The sequence below is a fragment of the Vipera berus genome (assembly GCF_964194415.1).
Source record: "Vipera berus genome assembly, chromosome: 17".
NCBI classification, from domain to species: Eukaryota; Metazoa; Chordata; class Lepidosauria; order Squamata; family Viperidae; genus Vipera; species Vipera berus.
The window spans coordinates 2,691,244-2,709,947 of record NC_138220.1 but is presented as its reverse complement, the minus strand read 5'-3'; the positions used below and the strand labels follow the sequence as shown (position 1 = coordinate 2,709,947).

The 18,704-nt window shown below is 46.5% G+C and overlaps 1 protein-coding gene and 1 long non-coding RNA gene across 2 annotated transcripts; one reads left to right on the top strand and one right to left on the bottom strand.

Moving 5' to 3' along the window:
* Positions 1 to 834: 834 nt before the first annotated feature.
* Positions 835 to 7,551, top strand: TMEM278 (transmembrane protein 278; the record flags this gene model as incomplete). Its single annotated transcript, XM_081341591.1, has 2 exons — positions 835 to 1,104; positions 7,282 to 7,551. 2 exons carry the CDS (start codon positions 835 to 837, stop codon positions 7,549 to 7,551), a joined length of 540 nt encoding a protein of 179 aa, XP_081197717.1.
* LOC308675930 lies at positions 5,461 to 13,914 on the bottom strand. Its single transcript, XR_014028240.1, has 3 exons — positions 13,900 to 13,914; positions 11,502 to 11,665; positions 5,461 to 5,529 (listed from the first exon to the last, which is right to left on the bottom strand). It is a non-coding gene; the product is annotated as an uncharacterized lncRNA (long non-coding RNA).
* Between the last annotated feature and the right edge of the window lie 4,790 nt (positions 13,915 to 18,704).

The following is an 18,704-nucleotide window of genomic DNA, read 5'->3' as shown; positions in this document are numbered from 1 at the left end:
CAGGAGAATTCACTGTAACTCCCTCTAAACGGCCACACGCTGCACCGCGATCAGAGCCGGCTCAGAACAGGGGAAGGAGCCGGATGCTCTGGCGGGGAGCCTCCCTTTTGTCTGGACATCACAAAACATCACAGAACAGCAGGAGGGGGAAACGACAAGTTCAAGGATTGAACTTTGCCAAGACCATCAGCTGACAGCGAGGACAATCAAAGTGGAACAGCTGGCCACCAGAAATCGTGGGTGCTCCATCGCTGGAGATTTTTAAGAAGAGACTAGACATTCACCTGTCTGAAACGGTGTAGGTTCTCCTGCTTGAGCAGGGGGCTGGACTAGAAGACCTCCAAGGTCCCTTCCAGCTTGAAGAGTGCTGAAGGAAGACTGGGCACTTAGCTGGAAACTCCAGCCCACCAGGTGGAACCGGAGGATGGCACACCTGCCTGTCTCCTTTCCTTGCAAATTTCACACCGGCCAGCACTTTTTGGACCAGTAGGCAAACCTGGAGAACTGCCTGCCCGCTGGAAAAGTTCATCCCACCTCTTGGAAAGTCTTCTCCATCTCGTCCCATTCCATGTGAGGCAACCACCGGATCCCTAAAGGACATGTAAGAACTTCCTTCTCAGACTGCTCTCGAGCCCACCTCCATCCGGTCTCCCGTTTCCAGGAAGTGGCGGCTGCTTTGGGGAAATCCCACCTCAGCCACCATCTCCTCACCTAAGTGAGAAGACTGAGCAGGGTCTCCATTTTGGAGGACCGGCAAAGGAAGAGGAATTAAGGCAAAGGGGAATTGGACGAAGGGAAGGGGGAAAGGGGGCGCCTAGTTTGATCTTCTGGAAGATGTCTGATCAGGAGATTGATGACTACGAAGGGGACAACTTCTCTGACACTTCGCACACCATCCAAACTCTTCCACCTTATAACATGGAGGACCAGCTCCTGCCCATGGAGCGTCGCACCGCCTGTGGCTGTTGGGCGTGGACTTGCCTGGTGGGGGCAATGAACTTTTTCGCTTTTCTCCTGAACTTCCTTCTGATGGCTGCCATCTTTTCCTTGGTCCTTTTGCCCGCCATAGTCGTGGTCTATTTTGGATTCCAGTGTCACTCCCGGGTAAGTCTTATACAATAAATTGAACTTTCTGTTGGGGAAGCTCCCAAACAGAGGAGGGTGTAAGACTTGTCTAGTGGATAGGAGAGGCGTGCACTCTGTCCCTTCTCAGAGGCATCGTCTGTCTTCTGTGTACCGTAATCTTGAAAAGAGTCCATGCCTTTTTTTTGTTGTTGTTGTTCACTGGCTTTCCAAATCCCATCCTGTTTAAAAAGCCGACTTGATCCGGATTGTTTTCGGCACACGCAGTGGGATCGGTTTCAACCTGCCGAGAGTTGCTCCGGGTGCCTCTAAAACGTGACGTTCTAAGGAGCAACCTCAACTAAGTACCTGGGTACTCACAACGTAGTCATCTAAGCAAAGGTAGGAGTAACTAGCTTGTGATTCAGCACATTAGGAGAACCCGATTTAGTTTCTTCTCCTCTGACCTAGCCTCTCACGTCCAGCCACAGGGGCTTCCTTCGCACAGACCCTGGATACCACGCGAAGTTAGCAACTGTAAAAGCTGCAGCGTGGGAAGGATTCCAGAAACTTCGGGCTCATTTCCAATCATTGTGAAAAGTGGATAAATAATAGGAAGTGCCAGGGTTTGATTCGGAGGTGGTCAGCCAGTACAGTTTGGCTATCCAGGAAAATGTGATCAGCCCAGCAACTTTGATATAGTCAGGGGCAAAACTTCAGCCGTGGGGGGAAAAAAAAAAGAGGGTAAAAATACAGCAAATCAGGCGGCCAACCGTGTAGCCTGAAGACCATTTAGAAGCTTCAAAGAGTCGTTTTGCCCGCCCATCTTGTTCGATGCAGACGCTGCAAAGCAAGATGTGAAAACTGTTTTCCTCACTTGAAGCTATAATCACACTCTTAAGTCTATTTAGAGTAGAAGAAACATGACTTCTGGCAATTTTACGGGTAAATTTGTGTGGGATTTTTTTTTCCCCTTTCCTTTTTTTCTTCTCGACTTCTTGGTTTAACCACATTCCTCTTCTGGGACTCAGCTTCCAGTCTAGCCAACAGCTGTGGGGTCTCCCACTCAAGTGACTTTCTTTAAAGTCCTCTAGCAAATACGGTTTCAGAGATGGGTGTCAGCTGTTCAAGAATTCTAAGCGTTGGGCTATTTTCCTCCCAAGAATTAGTTGACATCTGCTTCTTTGCCATCTCTGTTCTTTCACTCTAGTGTTAAACTCCTGGAATCTTGAGAAATAGGTATATTCTGTAAGTGAACAAATAAACATTGCCTGCTTTGGGCTAACCTCCAGTTTAACACCCCTATCTGCAAAGGAGAAGGAATGAAAACCTCGGAAGGTGGAATATATGAATCCACCAGACAAGAAGAAGTACAAGCATCTCTTTAAAAAAAAATACACAGAGATCTAAATTTCCTTTTCAGTAATTATGAAACTTCTGGCACCATGTGAATAAATTCCAGATCTTCAGGGACAGGAACTTTGTCTCCCCAGAATTTTCATTTAATTGTAACAGTATTTGTGTGTGTGTGTGTGTGTGTGTGTGTGTGACCTGCTCCTCTTTTTTCTTCCATCCTCCCCTCCTGTCCTTAACTTTTGTCTGTATTTGCCGGCACAGATTGAATTCCATTTAATGTCTTTTTAATTAAGGGTGCCCCTCCCCTGGCACCTGCCACAATCAGTCTCCAGGATTTGTGTGCTTAATTAAAGAGTGAAAAAAGGGTGGGGCAGTCCCAAAAAAAAACCAAAAACACAAGAGGGGTAAAAAATTTCTGAATCAATATTATCCATGACTTCAGTGTGGAGATTTGGGCTCAGACAGTCCTGAGCAACCTCTGATTCATTCCGACTGACAAACTCATTTTGTTCTTGTTAAGTATTCTGCAGGACCCACGTCACGTCCATTCGGTGAGATCCGATGGGACAAGTTGACGAAATCCTTGGCTTTCTCTGGCTCCCAATGACTTTTCAATTGACTGAAGAGCAGGAGCCCCAGCGGAAGTTCAAATCAGCTTAATTATAGGGGGCTATTAAAATACTAAATCAATCCTGGATAGGGACTTTGTTCTCTAAACGACCTCTCTGGAATCAATGGCAACCTGCTGCAAACCAGCGGGCTCCATGGCGCTCGAAGCCCAGCCCCGCTTTGAGATGAGTAGCAAAGGGAACCTATCCTATCTACCCAACCCCCAGGAGACGCCATATGGCTATTTTCCTTTCCGTCTTTGCAAGCGAGCCACCAGAGGTAAATGACACCTTTGGGTATTCGAGGGTGTTGTTAGCTAATGACTCCCCAGAATCTGTCAGCTTTGGAGGCCAGCCGTTCCCGCAGAGCAGCGATGGGATGGAACCACGCACTGAATACTGGTCATGTTAGGCAAGCAGGACACTCTCTGTAAAGTCATTCAGCCGTCCCTGACAGATGGGACACTAGGGAATGCAAAGCCGAGGCACGCTCACTTCCCCATTACTCAGCTTACGGTTCCTCGGCCAACTGGGGATGACACGCAAACCCTTTGCCTCTGTGTGCTTGCCCACATCTGCTAGAACTCCCAGTTACGTTTAGCAGACGGTTGGAAGGTGGAAGAGACCCTTCCAGGATGGGGATGGTCCTCCTGGTGCTGTGGAACTACAACTCCCAGCATCCCTCTTCCTGAGGGCCATTCCTACGTCAGCCCTATACAGATGTTTTTTACAGAATAACAGGGCTGGAAGGGACCTTGGAGGTCTTCTAGTCTAACCCACCGCTCACACAGAAGACCTTGTACCATTCTGGACAATGGCTGCCCAATCCCTTCTTAAAACTCCAGGGATGGAACACCCACAGCTTCTGGAGGCAAGTTGTTCCACTGGTTCATTGTTCTGTCAGGAAATTTCTCCTTAGTTCTATGCTGCTTTTCTCCTGGATTCATTTTCATCCGTTGCTTCTTGTCCTGCCTTCAGCTGCTTTGGAGAAGACATTGACCACCCCGCTCTTCTTTGGGGCAGCCCCTCAAATATTGGAAGACTGCTATCATGTCATCCCTAGTCCTTCTTATCGCTAGACTTGGCAAACTCAATTCCCGCAACTGTTCGTCATAGGTTTTAGCCTCCAGACCCCTAACCATCTTTGTTGCTCTTCTCTGCACGAGTCTCAATATCGTTTTTGTATCGTGGACACAGTATTCCAAGTGTGGTCAATCCAATCCAGTCCCAAGGAATGAGGAGCCAGGTTCTGCTGCAAAGCAGCCACGGCCAGCTGGGTTTGAAGTCCCTTTTCCGCCTTAAAGGGCCAAATGACTTGATATATCTGTGGTGCCCCTTCATCGGCTCACCTCTGAGCAAATAGATTCAACTGCTTTTCCAGCTGTCGCCAAAGCCCCTTGCATCTGCTTGCTCGGGGACAAGAATGGATTTAAGAATCCGAAGGGTGTAAATCTTCAGAGGCTCCTGTTTCTTAAGAGCAACAGGCTCCCACCAGTCCTTAAGGAAAAAGGCATTGGGAATTTCTGAAGCAGCTGATGATTTAATTTGCCCCGGTCTCTCTCTTTCCACCACCTCGCATCCCTGCAGAAATTAGTGCAGACACTTCCTTAATGTGGGCAGGCGTTGAGCTCATCTCCCTGGAGTTGTTTATTACTATTTATTACCGCACATTAAAGGACAATCGAACTCTCCTGGGTTTTATAGGCCCTAATTACCTGCCATAAGACTGCAGGACATTCCCACCATTTTACCACAGTTCTAAAAAAAATATTGCTGCTGTGAGAAGATAAGGCAGAAGAAGCAAAGCAACAGAAGCCGTTAAGTGTTGGAACCTTAGAAGGCAACTTGGAATTTCGGGGTGAGATTTAGCTTAGAAAGTGGGCAGTTAAAGGAGAAGGCAGGAAGACTGACATTCAGAAAAATAAGAACGTAGGGAGGGCGGAGTTAGAAGTCTTGCTAATCTTTAGGTCTTTTGACAAATATTGCTAAATTATTGGAGATTTCAACTATGGCAAAGGTATTTCTTCCCTCCCGTTCTTCCCCTTTCCAGCTACCTGAAGTGGCAGCCATGACATCTTGTGGCAGTGAGTTCCACTGTTGAATCACACGTAAACTCATTGCCACATGGTTGTCATGGTGAGCAGGGAGGATGAAAAGCAGAGTGTGGGTCTGCAGGGTGGCTTGCCCTCAGGGAAACCAAGCTTGTTATACGCATTTCAAATTATTTCTGTCCTTAGCAAAGCAACAGCCATCATAGCCAAGTCAAACTATAAGTCTCCTTAATACAAATCCAGACTTTTTGACTGCTGACAGATATCAAAATATCTGCTTTGCCATCTGGGCCTGACAACTACAGCTACTAAATCCGTCTTGTGTGAACACGCACCGCTGACCTTCTTTCTGCAAGATGGATCTCCTTTGGCCTGGAACACCTCTCTCTCTCTCTGGCTGCTGGAGATTTTATTCTTCGCAATTCGTACTTCTTCTGTGTCCAATGTCCCTCCTGAAAAGCATCAAGAAGGGGGAGGGAAAATGAAATTTAATGCCTTGTTTTTTTTTCCCCATTAACTCAAGGGTTTCACATGTCTTTCTGCCATTTATACTATCCCTTCCCCAAAAGATGATAAAAAATTGAATCGAAGGCCACACGTCTTAGGTACAGAGGCAGAAGCAGAAATAATGCCTCTCACTGGAGGTGAGAGAAATAAATTGCATCTTGGCATAACAGGGAATATTGAAAAGGTGAAATGGCTCACAGCGTTTATACCCCGATGGCTTGGGCCCATGTATTTATAGGATGCTAGGATCTTTTATCCTTGATCTAGCATCTAGGCATCTATAGAAAGCTGAAAAAATCAGGGGCCTATCCTCAAAAGGTAGAAAATATATTACATGCAATCAAAAGGTCCGTATCACTCAAAACGAACAATGGCTCAAACCAGGTAGGACCTTACAGGTGACTGCCAACACCTTGAATTAAGGCGAAGGCACCTCACACAACGCACAGGTTATTTTACGAAGCCAACTAACAGTTGATCAGTAAGCAAGCAGGGTGAAAGAGAAACCTGGGGGCAAAGATACCATCAGAGTGCAGTGCGGGGGTCTTCAGACTCGGCCCTTTGATGACTTGTGGACTTCAACTCCCAGAATTCCTCAGCCAGGCAACGCTCTCTTTCACTGAAGTTTGTTGGGTTGAATGTCTTCTTCTTTTTTATTTATTACAGTCCATTTTGCTAAGCTGTAACCTTTTATTTTGTTTGCCTTGCTCTGCCTGTTGCCCAGAGGGTACCTGCTGACAGGCTGCCATATAAATTAATCAGTCAAGACCAAACATGAAAGAGGGCAATTTGCTAGGGAAAAAGAGATGTAATTAACCCTTTCTTTCACCCCCCCCCCCCAAAAGCCAGCCCTTTGATAGAACGTTAACTCTTGGTTTAACTTTACGTACAGAGGCCAAGCCAAGAGGTGAGTTTTGGATTCTGGCTTTGCCTGGCATGTCTCCAGCCCTCTTACAAAACAAACCCTGGCTTAACGCACGGCAAAAGCCCTGCCAGTGTAGAGTGTTAAAGAAGCCACCAAGCCCAAGGGGAGTTTTCTCTGAAAATAAAAGCCAAACATTTGGCCGTTCCCGTAGAAGGATATTATTTGTGTTTCATATAGCCAATCAATCAATCAGTCAAGGGAAGCAAACCAAAAAGGGAGTGGGGGGCTTCAGAAACAGCAGTGGGTATTTTCTAAGGGCCCTTCCCCCCCCCAGTGTTTCATTCTGATCCTTCCCCCCCCCAACCTCTCTTTTCACTCCCCCTGTTTTCCTTTCGGCCACGCAAAAGTCGGTTGCCATCAAATGGGCATCTTAACACGACAGAGAGTGGATTGGATTGGACTGGAACTATCCATAAATGTAAATAAAATTGAATCAAGATTGCTTTTGCTCGGGCTCCCCGACGGCCCCGGCAGAGGCTTTCATCTTAGCAAACACGATTCCAGCCTCGATCGGCGGAAGAAAATCAATCTGGGCCGGCTTTTCTAGTAGAAATCGATTCAATGTGCGCTTTGAGATAAACACAGATTCGCTCCAGAGGTAGGGTCAGAAAAGCTAAAATGGTGGGGTGGGGTGGGGTGGGGAGAAAAGCTTCCTGGGATTGAAGAGGCTGGTTCTGGAGAGAGGACAATCCTTGGCTCTGAAGCTCCTCGTCTCCAGCCAGACTGCTTTGGGAATGACCACACCCCGACTTGCTTCCTCTGCCCTTTGCAGGTGCTCCACTCGACCGCCTACTACTGCCAGACCGTCTTGGACGACAACAGTTCTTCAGCCTTGATCATCCTGGGCTTCGTGATCATGTCTCCCCTCATCGTGGTCTCCATGGCCCTCTACTGCAGCCTGGCCCGCCGCCTGCACCTCTTCCTCTGCTTCCAGCCGTGCGCCCGGGCTGTCTACAAAGGCGTGAAGTGGCGGTGGTACGAAGAAGGGGGGCTGTGCGGGTGTGTGAAGGAGTGGAACCGCCACGTCAAGGCGTGGGTCTGAGCTGGGCCTCCCGGCCTCCGTGCAGTTCGGTTATTTTCAGCGGGGGCACCAAGGAAGAGCCGTGACGGTAACCCACCACCACTGTTTCCCCCCCCCCCGCAGGCTCCTTGGGCTAAGGAGCTAAAGGCCTCCCTGGATTTTCAAGGCAAATTGTAGATAATCCCATCGGGGTGCGCCTGTATATCTGTCGCTGTGGGCTGCACAAGGGGCGGGGCCGAAGCAGGGGTGGGTGGGGTCAGAGCCCCCCCTCTCCCCCACCCCCGAGTGGGTGGCACTCCTTTTCCACCTGATTCACTTAACTGGTTCGTGTTATGACCTCAAGTCTCTGGTTTGTTTTTTTCCTGCAACTTCCCTTCCTTTTGCGATCCACAATTGTGGGTGGGTTTATAGGTCAATGTGTGTGGCAAACCCAGGAAATGGGGTTAATTCGGGATCAGGTAGGATGTGCCCCGGATGCAACCATCCTCCGTCTCACACCCTCATTTGCAGGTTGATGACCGATCCTTCCGTTCAATGTGTGTTGTTTTTTTTTGAAATGAGGAGGCAGCTTAGTCACCTCTTAAAATGTAGAAGTCGGAAGACACGCTGAGGTCCCTTAAGGCTCCCTCAAATGGAAAATAACCCGAGGAGGCTCAGTTCCTTCGTTCACTGAAAAATGTCTGGGAACCTGGCCCTTTGTCTGCTTTAACTGCAGGTGAGTGGTGACCAAGGTGTCCCAGTTCAGGAATAAGGAAACTTTTGGCCAACCCGTTCAGGAACAAAAGATTCTCGGGGTCATTTTATTTTCTGCGAAAGCAGTGCCCTTCTGATTTGAAAAAAAAAGAAAGAAAAAGGGCCATGATTTCAGAAAGGGGACATTGCATCGTTCTGGGCTCCAGCTAGGCTTCTGGTTAATAGCAGCCCCCCCCCCCCCGCAAAAATAAATCTCTGCTTCCCTCGCTGCCCCTAAAAGAACAGCATGGGGGGGAAAGAAAGTAGGGCCCCCTTTTTTCGATGTAGGCTTTGATCCAAAGCGAGCTTTCGAGTTTTATCCCGATGAGCAAGATTTGCCTCGCCCTCACGCCCTCTGTCAGCTGAGGCAGCTTCCGTGCTTCGCTGTGTAGTGTGCTGAGGCCACAGCTGGCTCCAAACCAAACTTGTTTTCATGGCTTCTGGCGGATTTGATGTGCAGCCCCTGAATGCAGTGAAAAGACTGGCACAGGGGCAGCCAGGCGGGGTCCATGAAACACCACCTCTGCACTCCCAGAGCTTGTAAGCGCATCGCGATTTGGCTCGGCAGTTGCGTTTCAAAGGGCATCGACGAGGTGTGGTTGAAACGGGGCAAAATGTTTCTTGAATCACCGAGCCGGCTGCATTTTTGCTCAACAATCCAGCTGTGTCCCAACCGATGTCTCGTGGCTATCCTTAAAACCGGAACGGGGTGCAATTGGTATTATTTCTGAAAGAGGTAATTGTCGGGACAAAGAGATACATCCAGGGGTGGGATGCAGACAGTTCGCACCAGTTCGTTAGAACCAGTAGCTAAATTTTTGCTGAGCTCAGAGAACTGGCACACTGCTTCTGGAACGTTCGTTCTAGGCCTCAAGAGGCCTGGAGGAGGCCTCCCAGGCCTAGAACGGCCTTCCAGAAGTGCGTGGATGCCATTTCTGGAAGTCTGTTCTAGTCCGCAGGGGCTTGGAGGAGGCCTCCCAGGCCTAGAGCGGCCCGCCAGCTGTGTGTGGATGCCACTTCTGGAAGTCCGTTCTAGGCCTCAGAGGCCCAGGCCTGCATCCAATAAGAGAACCGGTTGTTCAGGTATTTGAATCCCACCACTGGATACATCCTGTTAATGCACTGACTGTGAACTCCTCGGAGTGGTGTTTCTGGCTACTCTTCTTCCCGTCCTGTGTAACTCTTCCAGCTGCTGTTGTGTATCAATATTTTGCGGACACCACAGACGATGCCCAATGCTCTTTCGCTCTCTAGCTAGACATTAAAGATTCTTTTAAATTATGCACATCCACCGTCTTGGTCTTTCTTCTGCCTTGCAGGAAATGTGTCTTCTGAACTGCTTAACACTCCTGGAGGGAATGTGCCACACCTTGCAAGTGTTTCGTGAATGGTCACTGTCAACACAATCTTTACCTCTGCCTCCAACATTCAGCATTTCATTGACTTACAGTATTTAACTACATTTTTCAACCTCTACTTCCTTAAGTGTCTTCTTTCTCTCTGTCCTGGTCATAACTGTTCTGCTATTCATCTACTGAATTTGGGGAAATACATTGCACACCGTGGAAATACAGGCAGTCCTCAGCTTACCACAGTTTGTTTAATGACCGTTCGAAGTCACGACAGCGCTGAAAAAAGTGACATATGATCACTTTTCACACTTACGACGGTTGCAGCATCTCCATGTTCATGAGATCAAAATGCAGTGACTGGGTAACCGACTCACCTTTATGACGGGTTGCAGTGTCCCCCGGGGTCACGTGATCCCCCTTTGGCGACCTTCTGACAAGCAAAGTCAATGGGGGAAAGCCGGATTCTCTTAACAACCGTCTTATTAACTTAACAACTGCAGTGATTCACTTAAGAACGGTGGGAAGAAAGTTGGTAAAGTGGGACAAAAACTCACTTAACCAACGTCTTGCTTAGCAACAGAAATTTGGGGCTCAATTGCAGTCGTAAGTTCAGGACCAGCTGGGCACCTGTTTCCATCTGAGCTCCAAATTCTGGTCATGTGAGACAGGGAACGATAGAGTCCCTCTTTTCCCCAGATCTCAGCGCTGCTTTTTCTAATAAAAATGCAGAAAAACAATGATCCTGGTTAAGGCACATCAGTGGAGATTTAATTTGCTGATTTTATTTCCTGGAGGGAAGTGTTAATACCGTCGATTGGGGAAAATGGATGTGCCGAACAAGAGCTATTAACCTTCAGTCTTGGAGCCAACTCTTTCAGGGGTGAAATTAAAAGAGCTTTCATTTATTTTCTTGATCGGATACCAGCGGCCTAAATGTCTTGTTCATGATCGGGCTTTTCATAGATGGCTTGTCTTTTTCTTAACCCCTTCAGCTGCCCTAGGCTGCTGGTGCTCTCTGATATCAACCCCTGAAAAATCCTAAAATCCTGGATATTCTGTTCATTTACTGCCCAGGTCAATCAATTCCTTAATTAATTCTGTGGCAGTGTTTTGAAGGGGTTTACGGTATCGCAATGAAAATACCGCAGTAAGTTAACCTCAGGCAAATTCCTCCTTGGAAAACCAGGCCCCTACGTACTCAAATGCCGTTTATACCAAATATTAACAGGGCTGAATTCTGTATCCTACTTTCCCTGCCAAAGATCTCGTTTTTTAAAATTAGGGCTGGGAGAGATGCCAGCCTGAGAACTTGGGCAGCAAAGCCGAAACACGGTTTGTTAGATAAACCACAGCAGCAAGATTCATGGGAAATGGGGTTTGACCTAAAAAGAAGCTTCGCGGGAAGTCGAGCCCGATCCGTGTAATTACAGGTAGTCCTCGGCTTACGACCCCAAGCGAGCTCAAGATTGCTGAGCGAGACGGTTATTAAGTGAGTTTTGTCCCATTTTGTGACTTCCTTGCCACGGCGAGGAAGTGAATCCCTGCAGTTGTTGAGCTAGTCAGACGGTTGTTAAGTGAGTCTGGCTTCCCCACTGACTTGGCTGGTCAGAAGGTGGCAAAAGGGGATCACATGGAGACACCGCGACCGTCATAAACACAGGCCGGACATGTGAATTTCGATCGCGTGACCATGGGGACACCGCCACGAACGTGAAGTGTGAAAAATGGCCATAGGTCACTTTGTTCAGTGTCGTTGCAACACGGCCACTACACAAACTGTTGTTAAATTGAGGACCGCGTGGATTGACTAGAAAGGAGCCTAAAGATAAGAGGGGACGATTGCTTCTTCAAATCCAAGGGGGAAAATAAATAAATAAGTGGACTTACCTGGGCAGAATTCAGCCTCTTCAGGATGAGTCTCCAGGCATACAGCAGGGAATGCAAATCAACTTTCTCCCCTTAGTTGGGTTAATGGGGGGAAATTGTATTTCCATGGTAACGGTATCCTCTCTGCACCATTATGTGACAGGAAGTGCTGCAGCTAGGCACAACTGGACGAAACAAGGTTAGCAATTCAGCCTGGGCTCTGTTGATGATTACGCAGACAGCAATTTCCCATCCGTCTGTGAATCCAGTGCAGATTCAGAAGGCAAACAATTTGCTCCAGCTTGCTTAAGAGGCACCATTGGAAGAGGCACCCATTGTATTCTCAGCGGCACCCAAAGAAGGCCCGTTTCTGCTTTATATTAATTTTGTTCACAAAGCCAGGGGGTTGGGATAGATGTCCTCTGAGGAGCCTTCCCATTCTAAGACTCAAAGCTGGCCGAGTGGGGTGGAAAGGGCAGGGCTGTCTCCTTCATATTGGTGCAGCTTTAATCAAGGTTTTAACAGAGCCTGTCTGCCACGTAACCAACCGCCCAGTGTCCTTCAAAGAAACGGGCAGCTTTTTTTCCACCTATATTTTTTCCCCTAACCTGCATTTTATGGAACTGCACAAACAGATGCTCGACACAACCCAGAAAACCTGGCTGGATTTTATGACAGAATGAGGGAGCCGTTTATCTTGACACTGGAGAAGAACAAGGAGAAAGAAAAAAAAGAGGAAAAATACAAAAGGCTTAGCAAGCAAGGGGTGGGGGTGGTTTAACTTAATTTAAATAATTTGTTTTTCCCCCCCCCCAAGAGAAAGGGCCAAAGTTGAAAGCTTCTAAGCAGTTTTGATTTTTTTGTGTTTCTGGATTCCCTTGATAATTGCAAACAAGCTTAAAAAAAAAAACTTTGCTTTGCTGACCTACCTCAGTTGTAGGACCTGATCTAATTCAAAGCAAGAAAAACACTTGTACTGTTCTCCACAGGGCGAGCGCGCGCGCACACACACCCAAACACACTTATGCAAGACACTTCTTCTGGCACTGAAAAACATTGCGGTGCCTACTGCAGAATCTCTACCCTTTCTGCATACGGCCTCTGCATCGCTTCTCGACTGAAACCCAGTCCTTGGCAAAAAAAATTTTTTTTAAAAAAAATATATATGCCACCGCTGCATTAATTTATATTCTCCCACTCAACTTTGCGAGTGTTTATAAATAAACAGTGCTAAACTCACCGATGTGGCTAATACCCGAAAGTGCAAGATTTGAATCTAGTGGCTTGGAATTTTATGGTTTCATGCCGAATTGAAATGGGCGACATTAAAATGATGAGGTGTGTGCATCAGGCACTGGGTATTTAAATGCAAAAAGGGCCACGCTGAAGGTTGTGTGAGAGATGGTGAAAACATAGGTCTATTTAGAGCGAAAAGGAGGGATTGTCATTGCTTGAAATTGAATTTCCAGCTTGCTTGGGTTCTCCAAGCTGGCAGTCAGCATTTCAAAACCTTTTGGAAAATACCTTCTCTAACAAAATAAAGGTCCATGCAGTCTCTTGTACTGACCCGGACGTGAACGCTAGAAATTGTACTGCAAATACACACAGTGTCCACAGTGCTTTAAGGAAAGGGGGCAAGCTAATCAAAGTTACGAATTTTAGACAGGAAGGAAAACAGTGAGGGAATAACTACAAAGGACGCCAGATATATTAAAATAAAATTTTGCTTGTGAAACTGAGGCCCATTCAGAACCGGGCTGCGGAAGAGGCAGGCAAGAGCCACGGGTCTGCAAAGCTGGAAAGGTTGGGAACAGCTGACCTAGAAGACCTAACAGTTAGGGGAATAGAAAAATCAAGTGAAACTGAATTTCAGTATGTTGTTATAGGGCAGGATATAGTTTCTAAGGTTCGTGCACGATTAAAAGGCCAGAAATCACTCGCAAAGTCATGTTCATGCATCTAACTAAATCGTCATCAGGGACCCAATTCACAGACTGCTCTAAACTCAAAATAAATACATCATATGACAGTTTGCAGCAATGCTTTTCAACCTTGGGAACTTTTAAGAAATATGGATGATTTCAAACCCCAGAATTCCCTAGTCAGCAGGTTGGCTGGAGAATTCTAAAAGTTGAAGTTCACCCATCTTACAGTTGCCAAGGTCGAGAGTTTAGAGAACTCTACTTAAGACAAGAGAAATCTCAACTCAAGAGTTACTTTCCCAAACTACATTTGGGTGGCATTACGACTCGTGATTTCTACTCGATAAGAGATTATCCCTGGCAAAATCAAAGAGCCGTACAAAAATCAAGTTTCAGGACTGGTTTAAAAAAATAACTGATCTTCAGTCATTTCATCTTAAACCAAGCCTCTTATACAGAACTTAATTGAATTTATATTTTTTTTAATGCAGACTTACCACGTTTGGGATGCAGCTGTCCACACAAAACCGTTAACTGGACGATTTTTCTGATGCAATCTGGGGCTACAGCAAAAATGCATTTGTTCCGGATCTCCGAAATGCCTCCAAATTTGGGGGAAAAGAAAATACATAAGACATTGATCAACTTCAAGGCAGATTTTTTTTTAAAAAAAAAAGAAAGGTTCCCAAAAGTGTTACAGAAACTTGTTTAAGAACAAAGTAACCACAACAAAATTAAAATCAAGAGGAGAGAGATGAAAAAAGTTTTCTTTCATCTTTTTGTTACAATTTCTTTGATATGAAAAAACAGTAGCAACCTGGATGTCTGTGTTTTTAAGTGAGTGGGGAAGCAATAAACTACGATGCGTTCACACGTACTTGTCAGATTGGTCTTTGGAGCAGAGCTGATATAAGTGATGATGTTACCTAGTTTGGTCATGAAAATCACCAAACTCAAAGAGCACCAAGGACCCCACAGTCCTCCTCCTCCTCCTCCTCCTCCTCCTCCTCCTCATCCCCTTCTCTTCCTCCCCCCCTCCTTCTCTTCTACTCCACACACCCGTTTTCTTCTAGCACTGATGACATTACTTAGTTTGATCATGAAACGTCTACAAGAAAACCACCCAGTTCAGAGAGCACAAATACTCTCTTCTCATTTTCAATTGGGGGTCTAAACAGAAGAGTCTCCAATTTTCTCTCTCCTCCCCCCATTTTTTGGGTTATCCTTTTTTCTCTCCAAACCTCACGGCGCCAGGAAAGCAATGGGAGCTTTGAAAGATCTCCCAGAGCACAAATTAGTTACAGATTATTCACCCTGCGTTAGAAATATAGCCGATAAGGAAGCTTAAAAGAAGCAGAGCTGTTTTGCTATAAGGCACACTACCTTTTCTTTTTCAAAATGTCTCCCCAAATATTCACCAGGGGGCAATTTGTCAGGAGAATAACCTGAGCTAAGGAGATTTAATCTAACCGATCAATAAAAAAAATAACTGGATCTGGCTGGTGTTCTAACAACTCGGCTGGGATCACCTCTGGAAAAAGTGGAGAGCTGTACGAAATCTCCTGATGTCACCCTCGTAAGTTCCTTAGCTTCAAAATTATGTCTATAGATATATTTTTTTTATTTTTTAAAAAAAGAGAGAGGTGGGAATCTAGGCTTATAAAGGTTACCTATAAAACCACCATTCCAGCAGCCTTGTAACATATTTCACGATCCGGGTTGTCTGCTGCCTTCTGCGCTATGAAACATTTATGAGAAATAGCTCAGGAAGGCCTGGAAATTATTTATGTCGGAGATGAAGCAAGTGAAAAATAGCACACGGGGCTCTGCTGATTTACGCCAAGTTGAAAAAGTCAAAAGGTGCTCTGGAAACTGGCCCCTGGAAACAAAATGGGTTGCTCCGTTGAACACGAGGTCAAGGAGAGTTTGCCGGCAAGCTCCAAGCCCAGTTCCAAAAATAATAATAATAATAATTACAGAAAGCAGTTTGCCTCCAGAGATTGTGGGTGCTCCATCAACAGAAGTTGTTAAGAAGAGATTAGACAGCGTTTGTCTGAAATGATATAGGGTTCCCTGCTTGAGCAGGGGGTTGGACTAGATGACCTCCAAGGTCCCTTCCAACCCTGTTATTTTGATCAAATTAACCAGCGGAATGGCTTGCCTTGTTCTTGCCTTTAATAAAACTGACTGTGCATACAAAAAAGAAAAGAAAAGAAAAGAAAAAAAAAAGCCAGTTTGTATCATCTGCAGGATCACACCCTTTAATCTGCACGGTTCCACTTTGCATTCCGTTTGGGCGAGAGAGATAAAACGAAGAAACTAACAAAAGGCAGGAGAGAAAACGTTAGCAATCCTTTATATGGTTATTTTTCGTTTTTTAGAGACGGAGGTGTTTGAACCCACACCCGCCTCCCCCCCCCCAAAAAAACCCCCAAACCCCCAAGGTTAAACAAAGTTATTTTGCAGTCAGACATTGGCAAGGCAGTGCAGATGTCTCGTTGACACGGATAATCGGTTTACAAAGCAGACTGCGTGGAGCTTTCGATTGCCACGAACAGCAGGCTGTTTGTGAACAAGAAGAGCGACCAGCAAACAGAAACAAACACCGCAAAAAACTAACAAAAAAATGAACTTCCCAGACAATCTGTTTTTTTGACTGTGTTACAAGGAATGCACAGCACTTCCCCAGCAGTTATTACACTGAAAAATGAGAGGGGAGGTCGACTGGCATTAATTTTGCTGCAAGTTCCCAGTGGGGCTTTTTCACTAATATTTCCTTAGCAGAAACATTGGGAGGGGGGGCGGGTTGTTACTCTCAGATGGGGTAGGCAGCCTGATATTTACTAGCCCGTTTCAGAACTGGGGGTGCTGTGGCGAATCTCTGGTGGCCTAATGGTTAGAACGCAGCACGGCAGGCTAACTCTGCCCACTGCCAGGAGTTCGATCCTGACAGGTTTAAGGTTGACTCAGCTTTCCATCCTTTCGAGATGGGTCAAACGGGGACCCAGATTGTCGGGGAGGATATGCTGACGTCGTAAACTGTTTAAAAAGTGCTGTAAAGCCAGTGGTGGGTGGGATTCAGCCGGTTCGCACCACTTCGGCAGAACCGGTAGCTAATTCTTTGTTGCCCAGGCCCAGAACGGACTTCCGGAAGCGGCATCCGCGCAGAGAACCGGTTGTTCACCTATTTGAATCCCACCACTGCGTAAAGCGCTGTGAAGCGCTAGATAAGTCTAAGCTCCTAGTGCTATTGCTAATCGGCATTTATTCTGCCACAGTTACATTAGGGCTCTCTTCCATAGGAGGGATGCAATCCAGGTAGGCCCTTCACAGCCTGGTCCAGGTAAGACCCAAGCGTGGAGCTCTCCCTTGGAGTCCCAACTCTGTGGACAGGCGGAAGGACTAGGTAATTTCCTTTGAGGACCAGATCCTTCTTTAACAGCCCACCAGACAGATCATGGGTGTGAAGATTGAGATGTCGGCTCAAGGCTATCAATTCTGGTTATCAAGAGTTATCCCACCTCAACTCTGAACACCACTTTGGGGCAATGCTTGGCAAGCGTGCGACACATGTCCCGCAATGTCTCACTGGCTCTGAAGAACGATCATCCTGGCCCAGATATCCTCCACAGCTGAAAGCAACCTACTTTCAAACATCGGCTCCGGATAGCACGAGTATGTAGCCTCTCTCTAGACCCAAGAGAATCAAAACGGGAGTAAGGAAGCTTTTTGTTCTGACTCAATGAACCAGGATTTCCATTCTGAAGTTCACTTCACTCCACTGTTTCTCAACCTTGGCAAAAGTTTGACGATGTCTGGACGTCCACTCCCAGAATTCAGTGTTTACTGAAAGGCTGTTAGAACGTCTCTCTGCCCCCCCCCCAGGGACCCGGGAGATGTATTCATTGGGAATATACCCGGGAATGACTCCGGCTGCAGGTATTCTTGTAACCCATTCCTTTCGTCTTAATAAATCTTATTAAAGAAGATGCCGAGAGAATTGTACTTGGCAAAGAATCGCTTTGAGGCACGGTGAGGTCTCCCACTCCGCACTTTTCACATTGATTTTGGATGCTGCGGTGATAAAAATGATAACCCGACCTCACTTGCTGCCAGGTTTAAAGCCATCCATCTGTACTTCATCTCTGCAGCGGTTAATGAGAGGTGATACGGCAGCGGTTTTTAAGCAATACATTGGAAAGTGGAAAGGCACAGCGGAGAGGAAGGGGGAGGGGGGAGGAAATCAAGAGTCCTGAGCCTCTATATTTATTCCGACCCAGTTGTTCTCCCCATCAGCCTCCGAGGGAAAACAGATTAAAACCCTCCTGATGTGGCTGGCTGACACACAGGCATCTGCACTCTTCCATTTGTCGGTGGAGAAATAGTGACTCCATTACAAAGCCCGGAGAATATGTGCCGAGTCAGACAGGTTGATAGCCAAATGGTTATTTCTGCATTGTTTATGTGAGAAGGGCTGACAGCCACAGGAGCATGAAATGCTGTTTTGCCAGCGCTCCTGTTCAAGCTTCTGCGTATTTCATTGCTTATCGATCATCCTTAAAGGCTGCTGTTTGGATGGACGGGATCTGCGCATCTGACGTGAAATTTGGATTAATTAACTCTTAGCTGATGGCGAATTAGAAAATGATAAATAGGGGAAAAACAAAGCATCGCACACTTAAATGGGGTGTGTGTGTGTGTTCTGGCTGGGGTTGCAAATGGGTGGTGGATGGGCCAGATCACCAAAATGGATGCCGCTAGAATCTAAAGTAGGGAAGGCACACGACGAGGTTTCACCGTCAAGAGCTTCGTGCTGCTGCGTTGCAACTAAAGCTCATCTCGCCCAGCAATTCGTTTCCGTTGTAAGCTCCAAGAAGGTGCCAGCCAGAACAAGAACAGAAAAGGCGTGCCTGAATCGAATCCTTTTGTTTCGCTGCAGTGTTCAAAACCTAGACAAAACCCCGGCCATCTCTCTCACTAGGAAAAAAAAAATGTCCTGTCCTGCGGCAGTTTTTGCTCTGTTGTCTTTTTGTGACCACCTTCCAAAGGGGACACATTTTGAAAGTTCAGCTCCCTTTTTGCTAGGAGATGCTCAACAGACTGCCATTCAAACTGCTTTTCTGCCTTTGATCCTACTTGTGTTTGTCACATTTTCTTCTCTCTCTCTCTCTCTCTCTCTCTCTCTCTCTCTCTCTCTCTCTCTCTCTCTCTATTTCAAAATGCACTCTTACATATGAATTAATCAACTTCCAGGAACTTTACCGCATATATAGCCATCTTTTCTTATTTTGCTCCAGGCCAC